Below are 13369 nucleotides of genomic sequence, written 5' to 3'. Positions count from 1 at the left end.
GAAGTTCATATCGAATATGCTATCAAAGTCAACAATGATGATCAATCAAAACACAAAAATGAATCTATCCAACAAGAGACAAATCAAAGTGATCTTCCTCAAGAATGGAGAACCCATAGTAATCACCAAATTGAAAAAGTTATTGGTGATATAAGTTAAGGAGTTACAACAAGAATAAATCTCAAGAATTCTTGCTTGAATGTGGCATTTGTTTCTCAAATAGAACTTTCAAAAATTGATGAAGCCTTAGAAGACGGCCAATGGATACTTGTCATGCAAGAAGAATTAAATCGATTCGAAAGGAATCAAGTTTGGGAACTTGTTCCTATGCCAATTGGTAAACACGTCATAGGTAACAAATGGGTGTTTAAGAACAAACTTGACGAGAATGGTATAATTGTTTAAAATAAGGCAAGATTGGTGGCTCAATGTTACAATCAAGAAGGAATCTACTTTGAAGAAACATTCACTCTGGTTGCAAGGTTAGAAACTATTCGTTTATTACTTGCTTATGATTGTTCATTAAATTTTCAATTATTCCAAATGGACGTCAAAAGTGACTTCTTGAATGGATACATCAATGAGGAAGTTTATGTCAAACAACCTCCCGGTTTTGAAGACTTTAAGAATCCTTCACATGTCTTCAAGTTGAAAAATGCTCTTTATGGCTTAAAGCAAGCATCAAGAGCATGGTATGATAGACTTAGCAAATTTATATGTGAAAGAGGATTTTAAAAAGGTAAAGTTGATAATACTTTTTTTATTAAGAAAATTAAAAATCATACTTTATTGGTTCAAGTTTACGTTGACGACATCATATTCGGTTCAACATACAAAGAACTTTGTGAAATATTTTCATTGGTGATGAAAGGAGAGTTTTAGATATCAATGATAGGTAAGATAAACTACTTTCTTGGACTTCAAATTAAGCAATTAAAGAATGGAATATTCATCAACCAATCCAAGTATTACAAAGAGTCGTTGAAAAGATTTGATATGGATAATTGGAAAGCAATGGCTACTCCAATGGGTTCTGGAACTTATGTAGATCAAGATGAGACTGGTGTTTCAATTGATATCACTAAATATCAAGGTATGATTGGTTCATTATTATATTTGATGGAAAGTCATCCTGACATTATGTTTAATGTTTATCTTTATGCACGGTTTCAAGCAAATCCGAAGGAATCGCATCTTGTCTTCGTGAAGAGAATCATGAAGTACCTCAAAGGAAGAACAAACGTCGACCTATGGTATCCTAAAGGTAGTGTATGTGATTTAATTGGTTATTCTGACTTAGATTATGCAGGTTACGAAACTCATCGGAAAAGCATAAGTGGTATATGTCATATCCTATGAACGCTCTCATGTCATGGTCCTGTAAAAAGAAATCATGTGTGGCTCTTAGTACAGCTGAGGCATAATATATTGTAGCATGAAGTTGTTGTGTATAAATACTTTGGTTAAAACAACAACTTTGTGACTACGACATGAAACTTGGATACATTCAGTTGAAATGTGATAATGCAAGTGCAATCGACATAACCAAAAATCCAGTAATGCACTTAAGAACCAAACATATAGACATTCAACATCATTTCTTACGAGATCATGTGCTCAAGGGTGATTTTGAAGTAACGTTTATGAATATTCATAATCAATTGGCAGATATTTTCACAAAATCGCTAGCAAAAGAACTATTCTTCAAGATTCAAAGAGAATTGAGAATATTGATGAACATGATGTTTGATCATCACACAAGGCAGTTCCACCATCATTAGTTGATAACATGCACTCTCTTATCAAAATGTATAAGATACATATTTATGTTTCATTTTGTATAAGTTAATTTTCATGTCATATGTGAATTATCATATGTTCACTGTTTTTATTGATCAAATTTGCTTTGTGAACATGATTATCTTCAATTGTATGAGATGTGTGTTTAAAATGTTGTGTTTCATGCCTTATGCCATTCTATGCAAAAAAAATCAAAATTTTACTGCATGTAACCCGGTTACAGTCTGTCATTAACCGGTTACATGTTCGAAAATTTGCTTTTATTTTGAAAAAACATCTCTTGGGCACATGGTGGTCACCAGTTACAGGGCTTTGTTAACTGATTACACCTGTTAAAACCTCACTTTTCAAAAAATCACTTTTAATGGATTTAAATGCTTGGTCAATATTCTTCCACCCATTTTCTCTTGGAAAACCACATCTTCATTTACCCTTCCATCTCCCAACAACTACCAACCAAATCATTTACTTCCCACTCATAAAATCTCACTATAACATCCCATTTTTCTTACTCTTACCATCTCACTCGCCCAAAATCACTTTTACTCCAAAAAAATCACTTTTACTCCAAATCAATTAAACCCTCAAACAACCTTCATATCAAAATCAATGTCTCCTCCAAGAAGAGTAAAGGGAAAGGGAAAAGATGACGATGATCATCAATCCACCAAGTCTGGCCCATTGAACCTTGGAAGTTTGATTCGATCCTCTAAAGAGAAGAGGTCGCTACTTGCTTTCAGGAACAAAACTCTGACAACCCCTAAGTATGGTAATCTGTTATATTTTACTAGAGATAGTTTTGATTCAATGTTTTCTTTTCAAGGGTTAGAGGTCATGATTTCTGATTTTGGTCCATTTTACCCAGATTTAGTCAAAGCTTTTTACTCGAATTTATCTATTGATCCTGGTTGTGTGGTTAAATCCCTTGTGGAAGGAAAAGAAATTGTGTTATATATGGAGGACTTTGGAATGTGTCTAAGTATTCCTCATGAGGGTGAGAGAATATGTCAAGGTTTTACTTATGATTGACAAGGCTATGAGATTTTTTTTACTACTTTAGCATTATTATGTTGTCTGAGCCTGGGATATTTTCCAAAAGAGCTATAAATTATGGGACAACACCAATCCGATTAATCTTGTACTCATCAAACCTTACAATGAGCGGTTTTATTCTACATTACTTCATTGCATACATCATCATGCCAATGAAGGAGAAGGGCGATCCAAAACGCAGCGGAATTTTAAAATTTTCTCCTTTAGTGATCCTTACGAATGGGCATGATCAATGATAGAATAGTTACCTCTTGTGACGATTGAAACCTTTGATGCAAATCTATGAAGCGATCACGAACATTGAACAATGACAACGCCTCTACTCAGTCCACACGAACGGATTCCTTCAATCTCAGTGCTAGCTGTTACGAATGAAGGCTTTGAGTGAGAGAGAGAGAGAGAGAGAGAGAGAGAGAGAAAACGAAATTGCAACTACACTTAATGCTTCTGCACAAGGGTTCTATTTATAGAACCACTTGTGTGGGCTGCAAGCTAAAAATCCCACTTAAGTGTATGTGGCCCATATTTTATAATATGCTAAAATCACTTAAGCGTGTGGTACCTTACCATATTTCGTATTCTACTTAAGTACACCGTACCTTACGATGTTCTACAATTCACTTAAGTGCACTGTACCTTACGGTGTTCCTTAGTTACTCTATCTCTCATCAATCCGTCCTTTGTGTGTGACCCTGTAGGTTTTCGCGACATTAGCAATTATATTAAATCACGTAGTTAACATAATAAACAGTGAGCGGTATCTAGCAACACATCACTGCTACCCAAGACACGAAAATGTCATTTGATCTGACAAATCCTTTTGTGATAATACTTATGTGTACAATTACCCTTTTGCCCTTATGTCTATATTGAACATAAGGCATAGACCCTGTCATCCTTGTCCAGTTCAATATTGGGCCCATAGACATTTATCCTGTTATGCAGGATGGGCAAATTCCATCTAGGTCACTCATGTCCCTTAGCATGCTTCGTGGAGTACCCATCAACTGCCTTTATGGTCATCCAGTTACGGACAATGTTTGATCAGCAATAAAGCACTCGACTCTACATCTAGGGTCCATAGTGGTTTCAGGTCGAAGGGTGGTATACACCGTTATCACCATGAGAATAACTTATGACGCTTTGCATAACATTCTATATAGTATTCTCATAGCGGGTCAATCCAGTATAAATATTACTCTTAATATTCATACCTATGTTTAAGACTTGATAACTCCTTATCCATGATCCATGAGATGTGATCATCAGTCTATATACATAATAGTCTTAATGCTTTAATGTTATCCTACTTCACAATAAAGCTCGACTATGGATACTTTAAGAATAGTGTCCTTATGTTTAATGTGATCTCATGATTAAGTCATATTTGATACATTAAACGGACTATCTATTCTAGGGACTTTATTAAACAAACATAATAAAGAAAAAGCCTTTTATTATTAATAAATAATTCGATACAAGTACCAAAAGTATTGGCCTCTAGGGCTTACACCAACAGCCAAAGCATTCAAACCGTTCATAAATTAGTGGTACGGAAAGGCAAAACACTTATATTGTGAAGAATACGTTTAAGGTTAATTAGGCTTATGTTATCATGCATCATATGATACATCAAAAGGGTCTCACATGTGATCTACCATATGTTAGACTTATAACTAAAATTCTTGAATTTTGTCAAGTAGATTTGAAAGGAGAGGCTAAGGTAAAAATGACTTCAAGGAAACATGAAATCAATGTTGGGGTTGCCAATAAGAATATAGGAATTTTCAAGGATAAAGACGTAATTTTAAGCATAGGGAAACCACTTCTTCAACGGATCCTATACTTGAAGATGTCATCACTAATGAAGTTCTCTACAACAAGATGTGCAACATTAAGAACCTAGTCACAACCGGCTTTCGTGACATTTTCCTTGAGATAGCCGAATTAAACAATACCAAAATCATGACCAAGAAGAAAGTGACGAAGAATCGGAGGAAGAAAGTGACTAAAGCCTCTAATTGTGTTTTCCTTGTGTATTTTATAATTCCTAGTCATGTCTAAGTAGTATGCTATTGTCATTTCTCTATTCATTTTTGTTATTGTTTAAGTCATGTTCCATGTTATGTTTTACTATGTAACTTTAAGACATTTATCATGTTGTGACCTATATGGTTGAATTTGTTATGCAATTCTGTGTTATTTCAAATTTTGTTTTGATTCAATGTTTTATTGATTATGTTATATTGTTATAATTATGTTTTACATTTTCAATACATTTCTATTCTCTTTTTCCCCTTCCTTTTGATAATGATAAAGTGAGAGAAGATGTGTGTGTGCTTGTATCCTCTAACATATGCAGAAACAAAGTCTTCATATTCGTTATTGATCAAGAGGGAGTTTGATCAAGGAGGTTATCAAATTTAGGGGGCACTTGCTTAAGAGATTTTTAAATGTTCTAAAAGATTCAATCATTTCAAGTTTCAATGGTTGTCATCATCAAAAAGGGAGAGATTGTGAAGTCAAGCTTTTCCAACATTGTGTTTTGATGAAGACAGGTATATTCTCTCAAGTCTATGTGCATTATCAAAGGATGAGAAAAAGCTTCATGACTCAAATTATGGTATCAAGACTTGTATCTCAATCAACATTGTCAATACATTCTTGGAACTTAGGAGAATGATCACTTCATTAAAGGTATAAGTTACAATTTGATCAAGTGTTTTACCATAGTGCTCAAAATTATCATAATCATTTCATCATGATGCATAAAACTCATTTTGATAACTTATGTTTGTGCATAGTCACATTATTTAAAATATTTTTCAAACTTTCATTAGGTGAAACCGATTACACATTTATGTTAACCAGTTACCAGAATGAAATTTTAATATTTTTAAAAGTTGCATCAGGAGTAACCGATTAACCAATACCTGTAACCGGTTACACCTTCAAAAAATTCAATTTTTAATAACTCACTTAAGCTGTAACCAGTTACGATTATGTGTTAATCAGTTACCACTGAAGCAGTGACACTTTTTTGTTGAAATTTGATTCTAACGAAATTCAAAATGCATCTATCAATCATGGCATTTTTTCATGAAATCATGTTGTTTCAAAAAGGTTTTATGCAAGTATAAATACATGTGATACCAGATTTTCATGCTACACTTCTTTCATTACAATTCAAACTCGATCTTTCATTTTTAAACAAATGTCTTGTGTCATAAGTTTTTAAGTGAAACTTTATGCATTCTTTTCATTGCATCAGTTAAAAGTTTCATCAATTATGTTCTGAGCACTTGTGCAACATACTTGTGAATTGTATACTTGAATTCAAGTCATTGATATACATCATACAACTTCAAACTTCTTGTCAAACTCAGATTTGTGTGTATACCTTGTTGTCCAAGATTGTCGGAAACAGGAGAGTGAAAAAGAGATGATTGTTGTCTTTTTCTACTTTGTAAAATCATAAGGGAGTGTTCTTTATTGATTTAGCTAGTAACTTGTGTATAGAAGCTAAGATTAGGCTTGTAAAAGATTCTAATAAATAGTAAAATCTCTTACATGTGGTAAGGGAACTAGACGTACTCTCGGATTGTGAGAGGAACTAGGATAATTCATCGGTGTTCTTTACATTTCTACTTTGTAAAATTATAAGGGTGTGTTCCTTATTGATTTAGCTAGTAACTTGTGTATAGAGGCTAAGATTAGGCTTGTACAAGGTTCTAACAAATAGTAAAATCTCCTACATGGTAAGAGGACTAGACGTACTCTCGGAATTTGAGAGGAACTAGGATAATCCCTCGGTATTCTTTACATTCATGTTTTATAGCTTTCTTAAACACCATCAAACCAGAAAGTTAAAACCAATATTTCACTAAAATGAAAAATCGATCAAAGTACAAAAATCAAACACTTACAAATTGAGAGTATACTTCAGTGTTGAATGATGTTTTTGATGTACTTGATGTTGATAGAAGAAGTTTTAAACTTGGTTGAATGATTTTGAGAGAATGTGGGGTGAGAGAGTTTGAGAAAAATTTCAAAGTATTTTTTTAAAAATGAGGAAGAATAGTTCTAACGCGTTTTAGAACCAATACTGTCCAGAGATGAATCTTCGTAATATTTACGAAGATACATCTCCATAATATTTACGAAGATGCATTTCTGAAATTTTTCAACATTAAATTCTATTTACTCAAGATATGTTCGGAGATGCATCTCCAAAAACTGAAAATATTTTTGTATTTTTATGTGGTGCCCTAATAATACATAGTGTGTATTATGAAATTCACTAAAAAAAATGATGCCCTAGTAATTCATAGTGTGCTATAAAAAATTCCCTAAAACCTAAAAATAAAATGGAGAAATTGTGGTCCAAAATTCATCTGTGTCCAGACTCACCATTTCACCGTCTCATTTAAATGTGATTTTGATAAAGTTAAAAGTGTTTGGACTACCCAAAAAAACAAATGTTTGAATTTGTAACAAACATGATTTTAAATTATATTCATTTCATAAATCAACTTGGTTAAACTTGTGTTCAAAGGACAACCAATTTCACTTTAGAAAATCCAGATTAATATGTTGAATTCACTCTAAAATCCAAACAAACATAAATTAATTCAACTATCTACAAGATAAGATCAAACTCAACCACCAACACAAACATTGTTATACTGATTTTTTTTGTGGCACCAGGTTCAAAACCAGGATCTTCCACACTCTGTAAATTTATAACTGCACTTGTCATTTCATCAACCGATCAAAGGATTTTAAACAAAAGCAATTACACATATTGAACGGTACAACTTAATATACGGTGTTTGTCATGTACAACTCAAAATGAATAATCCTTTAAATCAGATTTTGATTCAAACAAATCGATATCTGCTGTGCACTCTTCTTCAGTGAGTGGAGGGAGTTGCCTCGTTTTACGCTTCATATTGTGCTTGTGCCACTCACTCTTGTGGTGTTCCCTGTACAACTTAACATCTTCAAAAGATGCGTCACATGTGTTGCATTTGTTTTGCTTTGGTTGTTGTACCTCAGTAGGCTTAGTTGCACTAGAAATTGTTTGCTTCTTAAGTTTATCATTCAGCTCAAGCACAGATTCAGGAGTGTTTGTGGGCAGTGGTGCAGGCATGTCATCATGATCATTGTATTGATCCACATGGGTGTCCCCGTCCACATAAAGAGAGTGGGCAAGAACTTCAAATCTCCCATGCATCTTATTCATAACAAAGTCATGACAATCCTTATATAGACCAGGTTCTAATTCAAAAACCTGCAACCCAATTTGAAATCATATCAATTCTCTTAGCATGTTAGCAGAATCCAGATTAACGGTATGCATGTCAATAAGATTATCGCTTTTTGTGTTGGAAAATGAGATAAAAATAAGTAACCATCAACTATAACAATGCTTCTAAAACAGAAGTCCCAGAGTTGCTTCACTTTAAATGAAATGGGACCATGAAATAAACTTGTTTAAAACTGAGTAACACAGGACTTACAACAGATAACTGAGCAGCAGTCCCTTCTTTAGAAATAACGGTTGCCTTCCACTCGCTCAGCTTTTCTAAAAGGACAGGTACTTCCTCCTCAGGGGCAGCAGCGCGTATCCTCAATGGACACCGTCTTATAGGGTAGTGCTTTTGAAGCTCCTGAATCAACTCCAGAGCCTGTAATACAATTTTAATTACTTGAATGATCATCAAAACGTTATAACAGTTACATGAGGCTAGCATTATATACAATTATAAGAATGACTCGACAACAGACCTGCTTCTTGGAGGTGCTGTTTGGATCAACTGCAAAGTGAATATCCTTCATGAGGCGCTCAATCATGCTGATAGTGTAAGGGCGCTTAGTCTCAGGATTAAAAGTTTTGTGCATTACAATGGTGGCAATGTCCCTGAACTGACTAGACAGCATTGATTCCCTCTCTTTGCCAGCAACCTGAAGTTCCCCCTTCTTTAAAATCTGCAACAGCAAACCATTTTATAACAAATTCACACACATGTTCTCAACTAACATTTAAATATCCATTGTTATGCCATAAATAATAGCCCGGTTTTCTAACTTCAACTAACTTACAAATTAGAATAGATTTATGATTCTTCAATAACATTTTTTTTACAAATTATAAGTTTTATAAGAGTATATATTTGGGTAAACAACTTAACTATACACTTACATATATGCCATTCTTATTCTTATGATCATGGAGAGAATGTGGTTAACTTGTTTGCATACAAGTCCTAAGTTATTTACAAAAGCTAGAGTGAAAAACTTCCTGAAAACAACTTACGGAATACAGATATGCCGTAAAGCTATACTTACAAAACTGGTGTTGTAAATATATTTTTATACTGCCTAATAATTTCTATAGATTACATCCGGTTCTTCAATAAAGCTCACTAGGTATAGCATGGTCTATTTAAACAGTTTAGTGATTGTACTTAAATTACTTCTATAATCATATTTAAAATTATTCTCCAATTCTACATCATAACAGAGTCTTGCTCACGCATAAACCCTAACAGTTGTCTTCGTGGTCTCTTTTGTTTTTCTACCTTCATTGCAGCCCTTTGGCACCTTCATTATGCGGCACTGTAAACTTTTGTTTGGCCGCAGTGTTCATTCCAAATGTTTATCATATATGCACTTATGCATAAACTATCAATATAATAAAAAAAAAATAGGATTAAACAATTTTCTTATAAGTTGCACGCAGTTTTCATAAGTTATCCTAAATAGTTTATTAAAAGGTTGAAAAAATGTATGGACATTATAATAAACTATTGTAATAAATCCTCTCAAACAGTATGACTATGCTTATCCATATAAGCTACTCATAAGCCAACCCAAACACAGTTCGGAGTTCTTAAAAGTGCTTATAGAGTAGTTAAATGAGAGAAGTTGAACATCACTCTCAAACCAGAAAAAACCTGTAAATAAGTTCTTCCAAACACACTCACTCACATGTAGTTGGATAAACGAATTAGTTATATATTTATTGAATAAGCACTTATGTATAAATTATTTCTATAAACAAATTGAAATTTTAGCTAAGCAATTTTCATGTAAGTTGTAAATTGTTTTCATAAGTTACCAGGACAAGCTTAGGGACATATCATAAACAATTTATACAATCTCTTTCAAAGTTCACACACTCTGACAAGTGCTTATATCATAAGAGAAACTCTAATAAGGTCTTGTTTGGATTGGCTTATTTGAAACTTATCTATTGCCATAAGTTTTGTGACACTGTTTGGAGACTTTACCAAAACAGCTTATGAAATTTTTTGTATATTTATTGAATTTATTTTTATAAATTCTTCAAGATAGCTAGTGAAAACAACTTATAACATATATAAAAACAATTTAAATGTACTTTATCTTTTGTTATAAAAACAACTTACACAAGCTTATTCATAAGCACTTATTTTGCTAAGCACTTGTGATATAAGCAGCAAATAAGCTGTTTATCCAATCAGATCCTAAACCCTACTAAGCTACTCATAAATCAGCCCTTACACAGTCTAAGCACTTAAGCAGTAAACTAAAACTAATTTAAACTTGGAGTAAACTAAAATCACAATAATAATTTGCATGATTTAGGTTAAAAAATTCATTTCATAAGCTTATCAAAAAGTAAATATGAATCTATAAAATAACAAACTGTTGAATTGATTAAGTAGAAGAAAAATAACCTCTAAGCATATATTGGAGTGATCATCAGTACCAAAAGCAGCGTTTAAATCCTTAGATTTAGCAAGAACGCCTTTAGAAACATTTGTATAAACGGTGCGAGACTGCACCACTTCATCAATATCCTTTTCACTGTTAAATAATCGATTAATTCATTAATTACACAATAATCGATTAATTAGGTTAAAAAACGAAGAAGAAAAAAAGTGATTGAATACATACACGCCGGAACGCCATGAAAGGACGGTGTTAGGGTAACAAGCGATTTCGAATCGCATGCCGTGTTTTTTGAGACGAACAACGGCTACGTTTGTTAATCGCTTTTGACCTACTGGTTGAACCAACGATCTCGACATTGAGAAGTTTTGAATTTCTTTCTCTTTTTCTCTTCTCGTGTTATTCAGATGAATTGCAAACTCTCTAACCTTCGAGATAGGTTTAAGCGCGCCGCACTCTTTATGAATAAAACGAAACCGTTTTATATGAAGTTTAACTATAGCGTTCAAATAACTCTGGGAATGTGATTGGTTTTATGAAAGGTGGAAAGAAAGAAACAGGATCGAAAGAAAGGTTTATAGAATATATACGGTTTTCCTTCCTTTGGTTGCATTCTAAAAAGTAAGGGAAAGAAAGTTTTATATGGGCCACACATAAAAATGTCTTCAGCCCAATAGGTGAAAAATGGGAGGTTTTTGTGAGTTAAAAAAAATACATTAATACCCTTATTTTACTATATATTAAAAAGTAGTGTTCTATTCGGGAATCAACAATGGATGATCTAGAAATAAAGATTGTTGAATAATTGTTAGATCTTGAGCGGTGGTGCGGGGTGTATCTTCATGGTTGGTGATAAGTGATTATTGTAATGTATTTTTAATTTATTTTATTCACGTTTTATTGTGTGTTTTTGTCATTTTGTTTCGCTTTTAATCGCTTTTGTGTGTTTATATTGATTTCAGTTAATAAAAAAGTATCGGGCAAGATTTGAAATGAAAAAGACTGAAAATTGCGCATTCGAGTAAAGTCTCAGTACAAAAGATTTGTGCCCGACACGGGCCATGTTAGCCCTTGAAGTGTCCCAATAGTAATTTCCTGAGAAGAACGTTGGTTAACCGTGTTGTGTCCCCCCCCCCCCCCCCCTCCCCGTGTCAAACAACATTGTCCATGTCAACCCAGTTTTCGTTGCGAACTTTGGTATTCCAACGGTTTTTCGACTTATGGACTTCCAAACTGTCTCTTTTCATCCATAAGGGACCATTATGATTGTTGCGTGAATTTAAGTGGATTAATTGATCAAATCATGTATAAATAATGTCTCACCTGCTTGGAATAGAGAGAGTCACTTTTGAATTATTACTTATTTCAGTTTTAGCTTTTAGATTTAAACTCGCAACTCACTTTTCTACTATTAAGCTGTATTTTCTGGACTTCTTTATTTTATTCAAGCACTTTTCTTCATTTCTGGTCATTTTATCACAATTTCTTTTACTTTTTTTTATGCATGTCATGTCTTTATCTTGTTTATTTTCAGTCAATCTCACTACGAGTGAGTAGTCCTTTTGGGACAAAGGGGTCATGAGATCTATCTCATGTCAAACACCAATTGACTTATTCGTTTACGAATCATGAGAAAAAAGAGAGCTTAAAATATATTTTATAATCCGAAATGAAGATCCTATAAAATAAAATCCCCATATTAGTGAAGCCCTTGGGCAACTAACATTTATGGTCAAGTCCCTCATAACTCAAAGCAAAACATTGGAGACTCGAATCTCCCAATTTGCGTGTATCCCTCCAAGACCTTTTCCTAAGGGACATGTGAACGATGTAACAACCAAAAGGGAAAAATAAGTTGAGAGTTTTGGGGAGAAGGATAAACAGGTAGAGAAAAGTAATGGTAAGGAAAATGTAGGAGTTAAGTAAAATCCACTAACATCACCTGAAAAGGAGGTAGTTGAAGAGGTAGAGGAGGAAACACCATATATTTCTCCTCCTCCATACAAGCCATTAATTCATTTAGCGCAAAGGTTTGTGAAGGATAAGGTAGATGCACGGTTTAAAAGTTTTATGGAGCTTTTGAGAAAAATCCACCTCCATGTGCCTTTTATTGAGGCATTGACTCAGATGCTCACATATGCCAAATTTTTAAAAGAATTTTGGCTAATAAAAGAATATTATAAAGTAATGAAATCGTAGATATTATCGTTGACAATAGCGTGGTAATCCAAAACATGTTGTCTACTAGGCTTAAAGATCTGGGGAGTTTTTTGGTTCCCGATTCTATAGGCAACATGCATTTTGAGATGACACTTTGTGATTTATGGGCCTATGTTATCCTGATGCCCTTGTCGGTATGCAAAAACTTAGATATGGGCGAGATGAAACTCATATGTATCTCACTGCAGCTTATTGACGGGACAGTCAAATACCCTGTTGGTGTATTAGAGGATGTTCCCATTAGGATAAATGGATTTTTCGCAATGATAGTTGAAGATGATTCTCAAGTCCCATAATCTTATGAAGGCCCTTCCTAGATACGAATGGGGCCATAATTGATGTTAAGAGAGTAAAATGACTTTTGAGGTAGGGTAAGAGAAAATTGAGTTCATATTGGCAAAACTCATGAAAAATCCTTCAATAAGAGATTCATGTAGTTTGGTCGATATTATTGACGTTTGTGCATCAAAGCACCTTCCGACTGACGGGTCGGAGGCATGTTTGCTCGATGGTGCTAAAAATGATAAAGAAAACACTAAAGCAAAAGTTTGTGAGGAATTATTGGACAAAAGTCCCA

General features: G+C 33.7%; 3 protein-coding genes across 3 annotated transcripts; 2 read left to right on the top strand and 1 right to left on the bottom strand.

The window, feature by feature from the left end:
* Nucleotides 1-888: 888 nt before the first annotated feature.
* Nucleotides 889-1424, top strand: LOC127091937 (uncharacterized mitochondrial protein AtMg00810-like). The gene is made up of 2 exons (XM_051030686.1): nucleotides 889-1220; nucleotides 1310-1424. Exons 1-2 carry the CDS (start codon nucleotides 889-891, stop codon nucleotides 1422-1424), a joined length of 447 nt encoding a protein of 148 aa, XP_050886643.1.
* A 786-nt stretch (nucleotides 1425-2210) lies between these two features.
* On the top strand, nucleotides 2211-5058 carry LOC127115977 (uncharacterized). The gene is made up of 2 exons (XM_051047351.1): nucleotides 2211-2569; nucleotides 4557-5058. Exons 1-2 carry the CDS (start codon nucleotides 2410-2412, stop codon nucleotides 4757-4759), a joined length of 363 nt encoding a protein of 120 aa, XP_050903308.1. The 5' UTR covers nucleotides 2211-2409; the 3' UTR covers nucleotides 4760-5058.
* A 2453-nt stretch (nucleotides 5059-7511) lies between these two features.
* On the bottom strand, nucleotides 7512-11120 carry LOC127115960 (uncharacterized). The gene is made up of 5 exons (XM_051047350.1): nucleotides 10798-11120; nucleotides 10578-10707; nucleotides 8644-8844; nucleotides 8376-8543; nucleotides 7512-8146 (listed from the first exon to the last, which is right to left on the bottom strand). The coding sequence occupies exons 1-5, from the start codon at nucleotides 10929-10931 to the stop codon at nucleotides 7700-7702; spliced, it is 1080 nt and encodes a 359-aa protein (XP_050903307.1). The 5' UTR covers nucleotides 10932-11120; the 3' UTR covers nucleotides 7512-7699.
* Nucleotides 11121-13369: the final 2249 nt, after the last annotated feature.

This window comes from Lathyrus oleraceus, chromosome 1 (genome assembly GCF_024323335.1).
Source record: "Lathyrus oleraceus cultivar Zhongwan6 chromosome 1, CAAS_Psat_ZW6_1.0, whole genome shotgun sequence".
Taxonomy (NCBI): Eukaryota; Viridiplantae; Streptophyta; class Magnoliopsida; order Fabales; family Fabaceae; genus Lathyrus; species Lathyrus oleraceus.
The sequence above is the reverse complement of the archived record's forward strand: the minus strand, read 5'-3'. Positions and strand labels throughout refer to the sequence as shown.

What these genes read in the sequence shown, in the direction of transcription:
- LOC127091937 (XM_051030686.1), top strand. Translation starts at nt 889, where the DNA reads ATGATAGGTAAGATAAACTACTTTCTTGGACTTCAAATTAAGCAATTA. An exon ending in TTCGTGAAGAGAATCATGAA is followed by an intron (nt 1,221 to 1,309) that starts GTACCTCAAAGG and finishes TAGATTATGCAG; the next exon opens with GTTACGAAACTCATCGGAAA.
- LOC127115977 (XM_051047351.1), top strand. Translation starts at nt 2,410, where the DNA reads ATGTCTCCTCCAAGAAGAGTAAAGGGAAAGGGAAAAGATGACGATGAT. An exon ending in TCTGACAACCCCTAAGTATG is followed by an intron (nt 2,570 to 4,556) that starts GTAATCTGTTAT and finishes TTTGTCAAGTAG; the next exon opens with ATTTGAAAGGAGAGGCTAAG.
- LOC127115960 (XM_051047350.1), bottom strand. Translation starts at nt 10,931, where the DNA reads ATGTCGAGATCGTTGGTTCAACCAGTAGGTCAAAAGCGATTAACAAAC. An exon ending in ACAGCACCTCCAAGAAGCAG is followed by an intron (nt 8,544 to 8,643) that starts GTCTGTTGTCGA and finishes ATTGTATTACAG; the next exon opens with GCTCTGGAGTTGATTCAGGA. An exon ending in CTGCTGCTCAGTTATCTGTT is followed by an intron (nt 8,147 to 8,375) that starts GTAAGTCCTGTG and finishes ATTGGGTTGCAG; the next exon opens with GTTTTTGAATTAGAACCTGG.